Source organism: Peromyscus californicus, unplaced genomic scaffold (genome assembly GCF_007827085.1).
Source record: "Peromyscus californicus insignis strain IS unplaced genomic scaffold, ASM782708v3 Scaffold_16__1_contigs__length_79575227, whole genome shotgun sequence".
Taxonomy (NCBI): domain Eukaryota; kingdom Metazoa; phylum Chordata; class Mammalia; order Rodentia; family Cricetidae; genus Peromyscus; species Peromyscus californicus.
In genome coordinates this window covers 13,241,273-13,257,447 of record NW_026294458.1, presented here as the reverse complement: position 1 = coordinate 13,257,447, position 16,175 = coordinate 13,241,273, and the positions used below count along the sequence as shown (strand labels likewise).

At 53.4% G+C, this 16,175-nt stretch overlaps 1 protein-coding gene across 1 annotated transcript in view; it reads right to left on the bottom strand.

Annotated features, from left to right (window-relative positions):
• Adcy5 (adenylate cyclase 5) overlaps positions 1 to 15,491 on the bottom strand; it is a 145,753-nt gene extending 130,262 nt beyond the window's left edge. Inside the window, exon 1 of the mRNA XM_052740435.1 lies at positions 13,804 to 15,491. Coding sequence (XP_052596395.1) covers positions 13,804 to 14,943 — 1,140 coding nt within the window. The 5' untranslated portion in view covers positions 14,944 to 15,491. The remainder of the gene's footprint in view (positions 1 to 13,803) is intronic.
• Between the last annotated feature and the right edge of the window lie 684 nt (positions 15,492 to 16,175).

Sequence of the window (16,175 nt, the reverse complement as noted above, 5' to 3'; positions counted from 1 at the left end):
AGTCGGTAAGGCGCGCTCCGGTGATGGTTATGCCGTGGGAATGCAATGAAGAAGAATAAGACCTTTAGGAACTTTGTGTAGTGATCCTTGCTCGTATTAGTACTGGGGGTAGGTGGGGAGATACTGGTCCAGGGAGGGGGCCCTCTCTGTCAAAGTCAGAACTCCTCATAAAACCCAAGAGTAGAACTTTCTGCCCCCTTCCTGGGGGCTGGGCAAGTGGGGGTCAGAAAATTGGTCACATACACTGAACATGTGTCTATCAAAGCAAAGAACTAGCTAAGGAGAAAGAGAGAGAGAGAGAGAGAGAGAGAGAGAGAATGAGAGAGAGAGAGAGAGAGAGAGAGAGAGAGAGAGAGAGAGAGAGAGAGAGAGAGAGAGAGAGAGACCCTCCAAGATAAAATGACAGCTTGGAGTGCAGCTCTGTGGCACAGCACTTGTCTCGCCTGCATGAGGCTCTAGAATCTTCCCCTAGCACAGAATTTTTTTTTAAAAAAAGACACACTTGACAGAGGAGGACTCCCAAGGCCTCAACCCTACACAAGGAAACTAAGGAATGAAGGCTAAGAGCAGGAGAAACAGTCTTCCTTAGGGAAGAGCACACCAATGGGTTGTCCAATACCAAACGGTCAGCTCTGAACACATACCTACGACTAACACTATCCAGACTGGGCCAGCTGTATTTATATATTTGTAAGTGTATACATATATGCATGTAGAACAACTAACGAGGTGGGGTGGGGGAGAAGGCTGGGGGGGCGGGAGGAAGGAGGAGATGGGCACCTGTGGTTGGTATGTCAAATGAACAGAAAATTTCTTAATAAGAAAAATGAAGAAAGAAAGAAAAGAAAAAAGAAGAGACCATAAATTTGAAAGACAGCGAAAAGAGGGATATATATGGAGCGGGTTTAGGTGGAGGAAGGGGGAAAGGGGAAGTGATATAATTATAATAGCAAAAAATTAAAAAATAATAAATAAATAAATGAATGAATAAATAAATAAATAAATGGACAAAGCAGCATAAGTGTTGCAGAGAAAGAGACAATGTTCTTAGTACGTAGTTCAGATGTTGCAGGGACAGGTTTACTCCATGCTCCTAGATGTGCTCCATCCCAGTTCAGATGTTGCAGGGACAGGCCTACTCCACGCTCCCAGATGCCCCAGATGTGCTCTATCCCCGGTCTCTGCAGCCTCTGGGCTGCGATGTCAGCAGAGGCACTCCCCAGCTGGCACTATCTACTCGGGGCCAGCCAAGGAGACCAGTGGCTCCCGTCCACACAGCATGGTGAAATGCTTACAGGAAAGAGACTTGGCCAGAGGAGGACTAGGGACTAGGGCAAGTTCAGTGAACACACAGCTTTCCCATCTCTGAAAGAAAATGTGGCAATAAAACCTTGAGCATGCACTCGGCAGGAGTCACTTCCATGTGACGCCCCCCTACCCCCGGCGGGGGGGGGGGGGGGGGGGCAGGGCAGACTGTACTCCCAAGAGCTGCTGGATAACACAAACTAGACCTGATGGCCGGTGCAGTAGGGGGATGGGACACAACAACAAAACCAGAAGAAAACGCCAAGTTGCGTGAGTAGAGAGGTAAGGGTGGAGAGGGTAGGGAGGAGCTGGGGGTAGGGGGGAGTAAATATGACCAAAATACATTGGATGAAATTCTCAAAGAATTAGTAAAAATATTGACTTTTAAGGGCGTGTTTTCTTTCTAGTCTTCTTGAGAAGGCCAACTGATGCACAGGTGGGTTTGCAGCAGAAGGTCCTTTAAGACGTCAAGGGTGCTTTGTAGTGCACTGGTGGCTTTGGGAACTGGGTTCTAAAGACATCCTCCAAGTACTCGCCTAGTGAGCACTGAACTGTGTACCTATAAGATGCTACTCTGCAGAAACTCCATGCTTGGCCCCAGGGCTGTACCGGGAGGCAGTCCTGAGGTACCTGTGACAACCTCCCTTCCCTCTCCTGCCTCGGCTCAAGCTAACAGAAGACTAGCTCCGAGGCAACCCAACCCCAGAGCTAAGCGATCCCAGCATCACGCCTGACGTTTCTCCTCATGGCCCGTAAAACCATCAGGAGCTCCCCAAAGGTGAACGGCACAATGCAGGCTCAGGAAATGACAACTCACTGAGTGCCCATCTGTACCAGACACCAGGAGGGAGGGAGGGAAGGCATTACAAATAAAAATTAAAAAAAAAAAACAAACCATGCATTCCAACACCACGCTGAGGCAACTGCCTGGGTGCAGCTGTGCCTTCTGCAGCTTCAGAAGCACCACAGAGGACTAGCACTGGGCCCAACTGTGAACAGCCCTGGCTTCATGGACAAAATTTGGATGTGTGCAGTGCCAAAGCAAAAGAATCAGCCGTGTAGCCTGAACGAGGTCACATGGCCTTTGAGCCTCTACCCACCTCCCTGAAGCCCCGGAGGTATCACGTGACACCTCCATCCAGAGCACCCTCACATACACTAACTTGCAGGGTCACAGGACATGAGGACGGGTAGTGTCACCAGGGAAGAAAACTGACTGAAGAAAAGCAAGACGACTCCTCCCCAGAGCGGTCACACTCAACCAGAGCTGTCAGCGCCTCAGGGCTGCCAGGAGAGGCAGACACCTGTGAAATGCTAGTTACGCGGAGAAGAAGTTGAGCCGTCTGGAAAGACTGGAGCCACTGTCTAGACACATCTCAACCCCGGGAGCACCTTGTTTCATCCCTGGAGTTTAATAAAAATGGGCTGGGTGGGCTTTAGTATAGGTGTATTTTCAAAGCTCTCTAGGGAATTCCAAAGTGTAAGCAGACAGAAAACCCCTTACCTTGACCTTCCTTCCCCTTAGTCCTATATGACCAGACAGAAACAGACCACACAGGGAGACACAGGTACCCTCTAAAGGACCTTGACCGAGGTGTTCCACTACCGGATGCCAAGCCCTCTCTAGCAAGGGCCGCATCTCACTCCTTTGGGCACATGTCCTCAGCCATGCCACACATAGGTGTCTGTCAGTGAGTAAGCACCACGTGGACCGTAAGCTGCCTGTGCAGCCATCCCGTCTGGACAGTCATCAGATGGAGCGGGCTGGGTGTTCAGCGGGTGGAATGCGCCAGAGGCTCCACCTCAGCAGGCAAGGTCCCAGCAGACGCCAAGAGGAAACAGACGACAGAGTTAGCCACCAGCTACATCATGTCACAGCCTGGCCAGCAGGCCCTCTAGTCAGCATGGATTTCTGTCAGATCCACATCAGGAGAGAATAAAAACACCTAAATCAAGGGTTCTCATGGCTTTAAAAAAAAAAAATGTTCTTGAGGTAATAGGTTTATCGCCATCTTATAACAGAAACATAGGAATCTGGAGAGAGGTCAGAGGTTAGCCAGAGAGGGTACATAAAGCTAAAAATGTTTAACTAACAACTAAACAAATACAAGTCTCCCTAAAAAACATTATTTTGAATTTCACATCATTCCCCTAGTCTTCCCAGCAATCTATCAGTAGTGACCATGCCACCGAACGGGAGTGAGGAGCCAAAGGCAAGCCCACGGCTGTCCCGTCTGCCACCCAGTTCTGCACCTGATGCATTCTTGCCCCCAACACGCAGCCTCCTGCTCCCTGCTGTTCCAATCGAAGTGGGTTAAAGTCATGGCTTGCCCACTGCCTATCTGGATTCCCCCCAACAAAAGGACCCCAAAGTGAGGATTTGAATAGAGGTAGTTTACCAGGGAGGTGACCCCAGAAAGCAATAGAAAGGGGGTGGTACATTACAACCCGGAAGGAAGAGAGCAACAAGGAAGAAGGACAAGAAGAAGGTGTTCATCACCTGAACAGCTTTAGAGCTTAATCCTCCCAGAGAACTCTGGGAAACTGGCAGAACCCAAGCCCCAAATGAGACTGCCCCACTCCAGGGCAAGGAAGGATGGTACTCCCATGGTCAGGGCACTTCAGACCTGCCCTCCTAGTAGGCCCCAAGGTCCAAGGCCCTCAGATGCTGAGTTAGAAGTGCAGCAGGCAGAAACCAAAGGCACATGCCCAAGAGCCGTCAGTCAGGAGACAGGCCATCTGCTGCACTGCTTCGTGACCTTGCGGGAAGTTAGTGGGCTGCTCCTAGGACAGTTTCTACAGTGGCTGATGGGGGGTGGGGGTGGGAGGCTCTTCCTCTTTGGGTTAATATTAAGATTAAATGAGGTAGGGTCTACAAGATGGTTCAGCATTTAGAAGTGCTTGCTGCGAAAGCCTGATGGCCTGAGTTGGGCCCCTGGAACCCATGGTGGAAGGAGAGGACAGGCTCCCGAAAGCTGTCCTCTGACCCCTGCATGTGAGCTGTGACATGCGCATTTGGCATCCGCACTTACACTTCCATGCACAATCATTCATAAGAGTTACAGGATAGCCAGGGTGACACAGAGAAACCCTGTCTAGGGGGAAAACCTAATAATAATAATAATTTTTCAAAGAAAAAAACCTTTAGACAAGAAGAGATTAATTAACTATGCAGCCGGACATGATAATTTTATAATCCCAGGATTTAGAAGGCTGAGATTTAGGATGACCAGCTCAAGTTTGAGAACAACCTGGGTTATCTATTGCATTCAAGGTGAAGACAAATAATTAAAATAAATAAATAAATAAATAAATAAATAAATAAATAAATAAATAAATAACTGCTCCCGGCATATGGTGTTTAGCCAGCGTCCATGGTGGTGTAGACTCGGTACCTATTCACTGTTTAGGGTCAGTCCTTCATGAGATCCCTTGTTTTGGAGAGCTGGGATAGGAAAGGAATAAGATACCATTAGGGGAAGGATGAGCCGGATTGGCCGCTACTACTTCCCCATGGGCAGCTACCCACTCAGTGCCTGAAGCAAGAGTTCTAGAAACACAGGTCACAGAGCCCAGGCCTTCCAAAGCATTATCGTGAAGAAGCCCCACCTGCTCTCAGCCTAATGCCAGCAGACAACCCCCAAAAGAAGCCAAGGCTAGATAAAGGAGCCATCTCCCTAACCTGGTCCAGGCCCGTTATTTTATTTTATATAGGATTTCTGACCCAGATGGAAAAATGAGACTTGAAAGTAGGCAGCCAGCCAGTGCAGCCTGGGCAATCTCCTTCTAAGGGAGGCAAGCTGCCAAGCACGTGCCTCGAGACATGCCTCAACATGGTGTCCTTGGTAGGTCTATCCCAGAGGCAGGGGACTGGACAGAAGAGCAAGTCCTAAGAGTGCTGAAGGGTGTTCTACCCAACGCTAGTGTCCTTTGTTTCACATTCCTTGAAGAAAAAAAAAAAAAAAACTCGACTGGGTCAAATACATCTAATAAAGACTTCACACAATATCCCCTTCTTGGCAACTTTTTATACATATTAATATAGCAAAAGCTTTTAAACCTGGGAATTCTATTCAACCCAGTACTGCTATCCTTCAAGGTCTCTGGGGGAACTGGTTCCAGGACCCACCTCAAACACCAAAATCTGCAGGTGTTCAAGCCCCTTATATAAGATGGTGTGAGATTTACATGTAACCCACACATCCGTCCATGCATTAAACCATCTCTGGTTCCTCCTGCCACCTAATGCAATGTAAATGCCGTGTGAAGTTATGATTAGGGAACATCGACAAGACAATGAAGTCTGTGCATGTTCGGTGCAGACTCAAATATTTTCAATCTGCAGTCGCTGGAGCCACAGATGCAGAACTACAGGCGCAGGAGGCTGACTGCACTTCCCAAACTTATTTGACACAGGCTGTGTGTGGATCTATGAAACGTCGGTTAATGTCACTCTCGGGAATATGCTCAATGTGAGACTTCTGGGCTAAAGGCCGTCCTGGGAGAGCTAGGAACCAGGTGAACCAAGCCACAGCCCTTCAGCCCGACGCAGTGCCTGGGTCACAGGAGGCACCCATAGCAGATGGTTCGCAGAGTGAACGGCAGCGAAAGCTGAGAGGATGGCTGTGTGATGCTTCCCGATCTGTGAAGTGTCTAGTACCAGCAGTACCAGGCGGCAGCCCCGTTTCTAAGGCACGCGTTTTTTGAAATTGCTGCAGGAGGGTTTTTGGAAGCCCTACTCAGAGTTTAGGATTACAACCCACCAAAATAGGCTTCCAAGCCGAGCAGAGCGCGGCTGGCTTCCTTCTGTGGAGGTGTTGGTCTAGCACTTCAGCGGAGCCTCGAGAGTCGGCGTGCAGACATCCACCCACCCCACCACCCATTCATTCATTTCATTCCTTCATTCAGACCATCGCTGAGCACCTACTACGTACGTAGTGCTGGCCTGGAGACATGAGGCCTGGAGCCCCCAGGACCCCTCTGACAGGACAGCTAGACTGCAGTGAGTTCAGTGACAATTCCCGATGCTCAGGGAGCCCTGCAGGCCTCAGCCCCAGAGCTGCAGTGTGTAAACCCCCAGAGCAAGAGGTGGTTGGGGGGGGGGGGGTACGTTTCATGCTGACACATGAGGCTGGCCCAGAGAACAAAGCCCCTTCTGTCTCCTCGTGTTTTGTTTGTCTCCCCCTCCTCTGTGACTGTGTCCCATTGTTCCCAGAAGCAACCCTGCCCCCACTCTCCAGTCCTCTCTCTCCCCAGACTAGCAACATCAATCTCTTACTGCCTTTCCTTAAATCCTACCTCCTTCCTTCAAACCACCTCCTAATTCCCTAATCTCTTCCTATTCTCCTTCTCCAGTGTTTCCCACTCATCAGAGAAATGAATGAGCAAACCCCGAGGCAAATCCAGGCCCCCCCCCCCCCCCCCGCCCCTTCTACTACCCCTACCCCATCACAGTGGCTACAGACTGCTCTGCCTCCAGCAGGCAAGAGGGACTAGAATAGTTGGGGGAGGGATGCGTGGAGAACAAGAGTTCGGAGCTGGGCATCTCCCATGCTGGCTCACTACTCCCATCATCCAATCACCTTCCCTAAATCAGCACACACTCACCAGCCCACCTGAACACCACTCTGCAGGATGATGATGCTTTCAACAGGGGTCATGCACTATGACCTATGTGTGGTTTGTGGATCCCCCTAAGGATCCATAGTGATTAAAGGGTTGCTCCCCAGGGTGGCACTACTGGGAGATGGTGGAGCATTTGAGAAGTGAGCCCCTGCAGGGGTTCCGAAGGCCGCCAGGGGTATGAGCTACCTCCTGCATGACTTCTTGGCAGTTCTGTGTGACTCCATGGTAGTTTTTACAAGAGGGTTTTGTTGTTGTTTTGTTTTGTCTTATTTTTCCAGCCAGGGTCTCTGTAGCCCAGGCTGGCCTCAAACTTACCATGTAGTTGAGGATGACCTTGAACTTCTGAGCCTCCTGCCTCCACTAGCAAGATTAAGACATGGACTGCTTTGCCCAGTTTCTATCCCTGGTCCAAGAGGGTTGTAACAAAAGCCTCATCCAGCTTTCTCTGCTCCTGGCTCAGGATGTGAGCGTGTGGTCCTCCACAGGTTCCTGTCTCTGCTACTTATTAAGCAAACCTCCACTGAAATGAGCCAACACAGGCTCCGGAACTTTAGTAAATAACCCTTTATAACTAAAAGTTACCTACCAAGGTCTCTTGCTATAATGATGAGAAATGAAATAATATACTGGGAAGGGCGTGATGAAGTGGTATATGGAGCCACACACACTGAGCCTCAGAATCCTAAAGCTGAGTAACCAGAGAGAGCTCCTCTTGGCTCCCAAATGTGAGAGCTGGCCATTAAGACTACCAGGAGAGCTTGGAACACTAGATCCAAGCTGTTTTTTAAAAAAATAGTAAGTCCAGGCTGAGGGGGGGGATTGATTGAGTACAGCCCCCATTAGCATGCTCAAGGCCCTGTATTTGATCCTTAGAACCAAAAAATAAAAATAAAAAATAAATAAAAAAATAAAAACAAACTATTCCCAGACTCTTGGAAGTTGCACTTTCTAGCAGCACCTGGGTGGGAGTCTGCATTTTCCAAAAACTTCCCAGAAGATAATGATGAGCCTAGGTTAGGACTCAATGATAGACTACCGCAGGCAAGCACTTTCCACTATAGGAAGCCTAGCAGGCAGCCTTCTGGACTCTATGAGTACACTCCACTGACAGACAGCATCTGGTTTGGTCACTGCAACCCCAGTTGCCAGAAAGGTCTGGAGCCAAAAGCAGTCCATTATTTTCAGCCATTTGCCCTAAAACCTATCCTTGGGAGCAACCAAAACTAAGGCCTTCCTGTGAATACCAGCAAGGGATCTCAGCAGCACAGCTGGTCTAGCTCATTCTTCTCTGCACTGTCCTTCACTCCATCCATTGTCCCCTTAGAAATCAAGGTCTTCAGTCCTCTTACCAAACTGGTCACCTTCCTCTAAATATTAGAATTAAACATCTTACTTCAGACAAGATCTCAACCTTCCTGTGAACTGGATCTCCTATAAATGAAACCAAGATTCCTACCTGCCTTTCCCACAGCCACACCAAAGATGGACTCATGAAAGCTCACTGCCTGTTAACCAGAAATGCCCAGATTTAGTTCACAGTGCTGTACAGATCTTTCCCATTTTGCAACTGGACATCGCCTTGAGAAGGGGAAAGTGTGTGTGTGTGTGTGTGTGTGTGTGTGTGTGTGTGTGTGTGTAAAACTTTGCCTTTCCAATTTGCTCCATTAAGTTTTGTATTTGGGAAAGAAAATGAATGCTTATCCTGCTCTCCGTGAGCCAGCCTCCCCAATCTGATCAGCATGGGTGAGAGAAAAACACGCTAGAACATTACTTGTATAACTATACCCTAAGGATTTATGGGAACAAGCATGATGAAGTTCCCTGAGCAAACTTTCCATTCTCAATACTCCTGAAAAGTAAGTGATCGCAAGTTGGGCCTGACACAAAATGAAAGAAGTTAGTTGAGGTACTATGTAGGCCTTGTGGACTGGAAGTCACCCATCTAGAAGCTGGCATAGCCCAGGGAGACTCCTTCCTGAGGCCCCCCCCCCCCCCCCCGACATTTGGCTAGAATCCTGGTGGCAATTCCATTCACATCTCTCAGGAGAGGAGGTGGCCTGGTCCAAGCCTGGGTCACAGCCCTATTCTCCTGCCAACTGTCAGCTTTGACATAGAGACTCATGGTCGGGGCCTGTCTACACAGGACAACTTGTGTCCAAGCCCTTTACACAGTGAGGCTGGGAAGAGCTTGCCTGTCCTCTGCAGGGACAGGCGTGAGCTGGTCCTCAGCACAACGACCTGAGCTCTTCCTTGCGGGTCAACTTAGGCTGAATTGTGAACTGTGAGCATCCCTGCAAACACAGCGGAGCATTCGGACCCTCAGCTGAGTCGACACTAACAGGCTCCTCCCCCCTCAGGCTACTGATCCCCTAAGACCTAGCAAAGGCCCCCCAACCCCAATCCAGAAGCCTGCTCGAACCCCTGTCAGGAGCTACTTCTACTCCCTCCAAGTACCCTGTCCATGCTGCCTGGATGAGGAAAGAGGAAAACACAATTGAAACCAATTAGGAAATACAGCCAGCAAGGGCAATTAGCCCTGAGGGGTGACAAATAGACACCCCCTACTCTGATCCAGATTTAAAGCCAACCCCGACTCCAGCCTGCTGGCTTCACTTGTAGCCAGATTGCCCTTGCAAGAGAAGGCAAGTGATGGAGAAGTTCCTGGTGACAGACAATGCTGGGCCTGGAGAGTCAAAGTGTGTCCCCTTCCACTTGACCCAGCAGCATGCTTGGGGAGGCCACGGTGACCCATCAGAAGGCCTCTGGGCCATGTTCCAGAGCCAGGAGGCAGCTTCTCAGCAGGTGTGAGAGTGCTGTGGAGCACTCAGGTTGCAGGAGCACGGGAACAAGGCAGTAGACTGCCCGAGGCCAGCCCCTCCTCTCAGTGATTAAAAGAAGAGGGGCTGGACCAGCAGAGCACTCCCCGAGGAGCTCAGGTCAATAATGATAATTTGTTATCATTAGAATAACGAGAAAGGGAGAAAGGCGAGGGCCCTGGGAAGCTAGCCCAAGACAAGCAGGTCAGCGCCGCAAGGATCTCCTCTGAAAGGCTTTCCAGCCACCCCAGCACCAGACAGACAGACAGACAGACAGACGACAGACAGGCACACGCACACATGCTTGTCCCTGGGCAGCCATGGGACTCCATTCCTGACCTACATCCTCACCCACCCCTTACCTCCTTGAGGCAGACATTCACACGTGCTCAGTCACAGAACATCACCCACACAGTGCCTGCGCCGTTCTGATGGCTCCAACAACTGGTGACAGTTGTGGGGTCAAACAGGCACAGAAGAAGACATGCAAGAAGCCACCAAGCTGAGCTTCTCCCAAAAGGACTGGAAAGAAGAAAGGCGAGGAGCTAAAGGGAGCTGGAGTTCAACGAGGCTGGGCATCCACGCGGCAAGCTCCCCGAGACACATGCAGGGTCGGAATCTTCTCCCCGGAAGCCACGCCAGGCAGGTTTAATGAGGCTGCGTAAGAAAATACCCCACATTCGAACAGTGTTCCTACTTCCCAAAGAGCTTTTCCGTCCATATCACCTCCTCCTAAGGTATCTCTGGGAGGAAGAAAGGACCGTCTTTTCAAGCTCAAATGAACACCTCACCCCCAACAGGTCCCAAGGACCTGGTCTCCAAAATACTCTTTGACAGCCAAGCATGGGTGAGAGTTGTGGGAGCATGCTTGTTTGTGTGTGAGTGCACACAGAGGCTTTATGTAGCCGAGTGGGATACAGTCAAACAAAAATGAGGTTGCCACGGCAACGGGCTCCAGCATCATTGCAGCCTATTAACACAAGTGAGGAATGTGTTTGGCAGATGCTCGAGTGTTATTTATGGTATGGGTGTAGCAGAGGGACCTCTAACAGGCAAAGAGGAGGAGAAAAAAAAAAACACAACCTATGACGCTCCTACTGTACCCCAGTGAGAGGACGAAGAGACGACAGCAAGATACGCGCACACAAGAGGCTGAGAGGGAACAGGAAGCAAAAGAGAGGCGAGCAGAACAGGCTGAAAGGCCAAGGAAGGGATGGGTGGGCAGATATCAACAGGGGGTGCTGGAGTGGACGGGATAGAAGAAGGAGGTGAGAGAGAAGAATGGGGGGTGGGCAGAGGAGGAGGATGGCAGAGCTCCGAGGAAGGTTAAGAACTAGAGACAAAGAAAGGGAAGAAGGAAGGACCCTCTTTGGGGCCTTTGCACCTTGGGTCTCATTTCTTACCAACATACTAAGAAACCAATCACTGCTTCTCTGCCCAGAGCCAAGGACGGGAGCCCCGCCCATCGAAGGTGCTGAGCAGAATAAAACTCAGCGCAGACCAGATCGTGCTGACCCCCCATCAGACTCTCAGAGGCCAGAGGGCAGCCTTGCAGAAGTGAAGAAATGCTCACACACTTTACTGTCGGCCTACTGTGTGATCAAGACGCCATGGGGGAGACTGTCAAAGCCCAAACACTACCACAGGTTCACTGTCGGTACCTGTCCTGGGTATGTGTCTTTATTAGGGGGGAAAAAAAAACCTAACATTGAACCCGAGTCACCGTCAGACATCTGCTGTTATAGAGCAATCTGAGGCAGAAGCCAATGCAGGGCTGTCCCACCACCAGTTCCCCATGGCCCAGCACAGTTTGTGCTCAAGAAGACAAATTCTAGACCATGCAAAATCTGAAAGGTAAATCAAGTACAAACACACACAAACACACACACACACACACACACACACACACACACACACACACACACACAAATAACGTTTTCTCAGAGGCCAAGTAGAAAGAATGTTTGTGTTCCCCTGTCTTGGCTCATTCCTAACAAGCTCTGCTAGACTTAGAGCAGATAAAAAAAAAAAGTTAAGTATAAATCTATCCAAAATCTTGCACCAAGGAAGAAGTCTAAAGACCACAGTAGGAAAAGAAACCTGGAGCACTGATGGGTAGAGTGGGGAGGGAGGGCAGGAGGGTGGGAGGGTGGGAGGGAGGGAGGGAGGGTGAGCCTGAGGAACCGTAAGAGAAAGTCCACCCGGCAGACAAGGTTGCAACAGTGTGCTCACGCTATGAGGAAGCTGATGCAGCCTAGAGTTGGTGTCTCTTTTCCTTGGATTTATCTCCATCTAAGAGCCTGTGTTCAGGACTGACTCAGACTACTGTCAGACCTCAAGTTCCCAACTCTGTGTTCTGTGGATACCTTGATCTACCCTCAAAACCTCCACTGCCTCACATGAACCAAGTCCCCTTCCTTCCGAAGAAAAGCTGAGCCCACCCTACACTGACAGAGCCCCCATCTGAGATCACCGCTCCATAGCAACGGTAGTAATGCTTTCAAACAGCATCCATGTCTCAAAAGCCTTCTCCCAAGTTCAGAGCTGGTCTCTAATCCCCGCCCTTTCTGACACCAGATCAGGAAAGCCACCGCCACCAACTTGAACTGGCCCACTCACTGGACCCCAACCAAGCTGGCAAGAAGTTACTAAATCACAGCTAAGTGTTCTAGGGGAAGGAGAGAGAAGGAGGGAGATTGGATACCCCAGGACTCCAAGGAGATTACACTGGACAGGGATCAAAAAATCAACGGGTGCTGGAGAATAACAAGCATTTCAATATACCTCTGGGTCCACGCTAACCCAGCAGAGGGGAGAAAGCCCAGAGTGGCCCTGAGAGAAGATCCTTGCAGGAGGTGAGGCTCCCCTCTGAGGATGCTCAGAGCGGAAGGGGCATAATCAACCCTCTCACTGTCTAGAAGAGAAACCAGAGAGGTCGTTCCCAATCACAGTGTCCCCTGAAGGGTTAACCAGAGCCCATCTGACTGGTATTCCCTGTGGGTGAGGATGCGTCCAGGGGACACAGGAGAGCAACCCCCAGGATCGAAGTCTGGGGAAGAAGGTAGAAGTTAGTGGAGAAAAACAGGACAGCAGTGACAAGAGCATACTGCTAAGAGGCTCTGTGAAAAGAGGTGGATGTCAAGAGATGGAGAGGGATGTGCAAGTGGGGTCCCAAAATCAGGACGCTCACCCGCGGCAAGACCCCACTTGACTCTCCAACTGAGCGACAAGCAAGCAAGCAGGTCACAGTGTGGATATCAGGGAGCCTGCCTCAGCCCAGGGTCAAGCCTGAGTCACCAGTTAACCAAGAATCCTAAGTTTAATGTCCTTCTGAGTCCACAATTCTAGGTTGCCTAACAAGTCCCATTAAGAATATAACGTTCTCGCCAAAGCAATACCAGGAGTGTCCATCGGAAGGGATGATGATGTTCAGCACAGCCAGAAAGGGGACGGCCATCACACACATCTCAGCAGCTCTTTCTCGCCTTTGCTAAAGGCAGATTTTTGGTTTGAGGCACTTTGGAAAAGGAAACAAACTTATCGGTCTTCCTTCAAGATCTCTCCAGCTCCCAAGAGCCCAGCCTCAGGTAGCAGGGTTACAGACTTCTCTCCTTAAGACTGGGCAAGGGGTGCCCAGCGTCTCTCCTCCACAACTGTGTATCCCAGGACGAGCTAATAAAGTCTCAGTGGTGCTCAGGAGGGGTTGGCTGCTAGAGGGCCCAGCCATTTTTGTTGGGAACCTTCTGTATAGAGGACCAGAAGTTCTGAGAGAAATAGGGACTCTGCAATTTTCTCAAACCCTCCTTCCTCCCTCGAATTGGCAATTGTGACTAGTATGAAGCGTGTCCTCCACCAGGCCAACAACATTACAAGCCATACAAAAGTAGTCCTTCGTGGATAAAGAAGCTAGGCCTGGAAGGCACATAGGCGGCCAAGCCTTGTCTCCCTGGTTGCTTTTATCACTCTTAACTGATGCGGGTTGGATCCCTTTTCTCTAAAATCAGGCCAAGGCCTGCCCGCCCACCCCTCAATCCAGTGTGGCCAGGTGGGCCCCTACCTGCTTCAGCAGAAACTGGTCCTGGGCATTGGTGCGCAGAGAGATGGCCAGGTGGAGGGCCGACAGAAGCACCCCGCTGAGCACCGCGGCCCTCATGCGCACAGGCAGCAGCGTGTAGATGGTGTAGATGAAGAACACGGTCCACCAGATGCCCTCGGAGGCACTGCGTGGCTGCGGCAGCAACAGGCCCACTACCTGGACGGCCAGCACCACCGCAATGAGCGCATAGCAGGCCAGGCCCATGTGGTCCTGGTGGAAGGCTGCACGGTTGCAGAGCACGGCCATGATAAGGATCACGCCCACAGCAGCTGCCAACACGGCCAAGTAGGGTAGCTGGAGCGGGGGTCGCGCCGCGTGGAAGGCCAGCATGACCAGGCACACGAGCACCAGCACGGCCATGAGCATGGTGAGGCTGCTCTGGTTCAGGCGGAAGAAGTAGCGCTGGTACAGCCGCTCCAATTTGTCCGACGGGAACTTCTTAGAGCGGAATATCTGCAGCAAGGCCAGGCAGCAGGCGCCCAGTGACAGCACCGCGCCGGTCCCGGAGCCTGACGCCACCGAACTGCCGCCATCCCCGGACCCGTCTCCATCCTCGACGGTGCCAGTGCCAGGCTCCAGCTCATCGGCCGCTCGGCCCTTCCCACGACGCTCCTCCAGGCCCAGCTCCACCGAGCGGGGGCGCACCTCTGTCCCACCTGCGGCCGCCGCCGCCGCCGCCGCCGCCGAGCCGCCGCCGCCGCCCGCAGGGGGCGCCCGGGTGCTGCCCCCTCCAGCCGCGCCCCGCCGCTGCCGCCGGCTGCCGCGACCGCCGTCGTCGCCACCGCGCTCCTGCCAGGCGGACTTGGAACGGAAGCTGAAGCCGAAGCCCCCGGCCAGAGGGTCATCGCCGCTGAGTGGAGGGTCGTCGTCGTCGTCCCCGCGCCAACGGCCGGCCAGGCGCTGCTGCTGCTGTGGGGTCACCGCCCCCCCAGATCTCTTGGTGGAGCCGCGGGTAGACCCCCCGGGGGCGTGGGGGTAGCCATTGGCGCGGGAATCGGCCTCTCCCCACGCGGCGCGATGATCGGGGCCTCCCCGGGGCGCCGGCGACGCCGCTGTCTGTGCAGCGTAGCCCGGGGGGCTCACGCTTTTGGAGCCGGACATCCCCCCCTCGGCCTCGTCGTCTTCTTCCTCTTCCCCCGGGGGCCGGGCCGGGGGTCTCCAAGGAGAGGGCGGACGGCCAAGCAGGGGGACCAGACTAGGGTCACACGTCGAGGGAGGCCCGGGGCCTTGAGCAGCAGCGGGACATCGTGGCACCCCCGTCCTGAGCGGTGGAGGACAACGGGAAGGCTAACGGGGAGACAGCGCAGCCCCGAGGTGAGAAGTAGCTGCGAATCAGAGTCCAGAGTCCCAGGTCCGATACGGAGTTGGCTCCGAGCGAGGGCAACGAGGACAGCTCCGGCTGCTGCGCCGCGCGCAGGAGACGTCCGGACTCCTGGCTCGCGTCGAGCTCGACGAGGGCCGAGAGTTGCGGATCAGGCGGGACGGAGAGGTGTCCTTGCGGGCGGCGCCTCTCCGAAGCTGGCAGTTCCCGGGCGCGGCGCTCTCCGCTTCTGCTTAAGCGGAGCGCAGCGGCTCTCCCGGCGAGGTGGCAGCGAGGGCGGCTCGGCAGGGGTCCCGGCACGGAGACTCAGCGGGTGCCCTTTGCTCGCGGCGCACTGGGAGCGACTGGGAGGTGCAGGCTCCTGCCAGCATTATTTTCTTACGAGGGGTGGGGAGGTGGGATGGGGGGTGGAGAGGACGGGGGAGGGGGCGGCGGGCGGAGCAAGAGCTCCCCAGCCCTGGGGAGGAGGGTCCTGGAGCCCGGGGGGGGCCGTCGCCTGCATCCCCCCACCTCCGGCGGCGCGAGTGGGAGCGTGGCCCCCGCGAAAGGCGAGCCGAGCCTCCGGCGCGTCCGCGCAGGGGGCGGGGGCGAGGACCGGCTCCTGCGGTGCGGCCCTTCCCCTCTCGTCTCCTCTTGTCCCCCTAGATCCAGCAGGCTGGCCCGCACCCTCCGGTCCTGAGAGCTGAGTCTCTGGCTCCGCAAGCCCCCGGTTCCTCGCTGCCGGCGGCGGGCCCACCGTGGCCGGGCGCAGAACCACTACGCGGAGGGCGGAATCCGGCGCAGCGCCGCCGCCGCCGCCGCCGCCGCCGTTCTGCCCCAACGCAGGCGGGCTTCTCCCGGGGACCACAGCATCCAGCGATGAAGGGCTGCGGCTCAACAGCAGCCGGCCGACAGGGGCCGGCCAAAGAGCCGCGGCGCCCCCGGGACGCTCCCGAGGGGCCCGCGGGAGCCCGGCTCCGGGCGCGCCATGCACGCCTCGGGCCCTGCGCCGCTCCGGCCGCTCGCGCCGCTC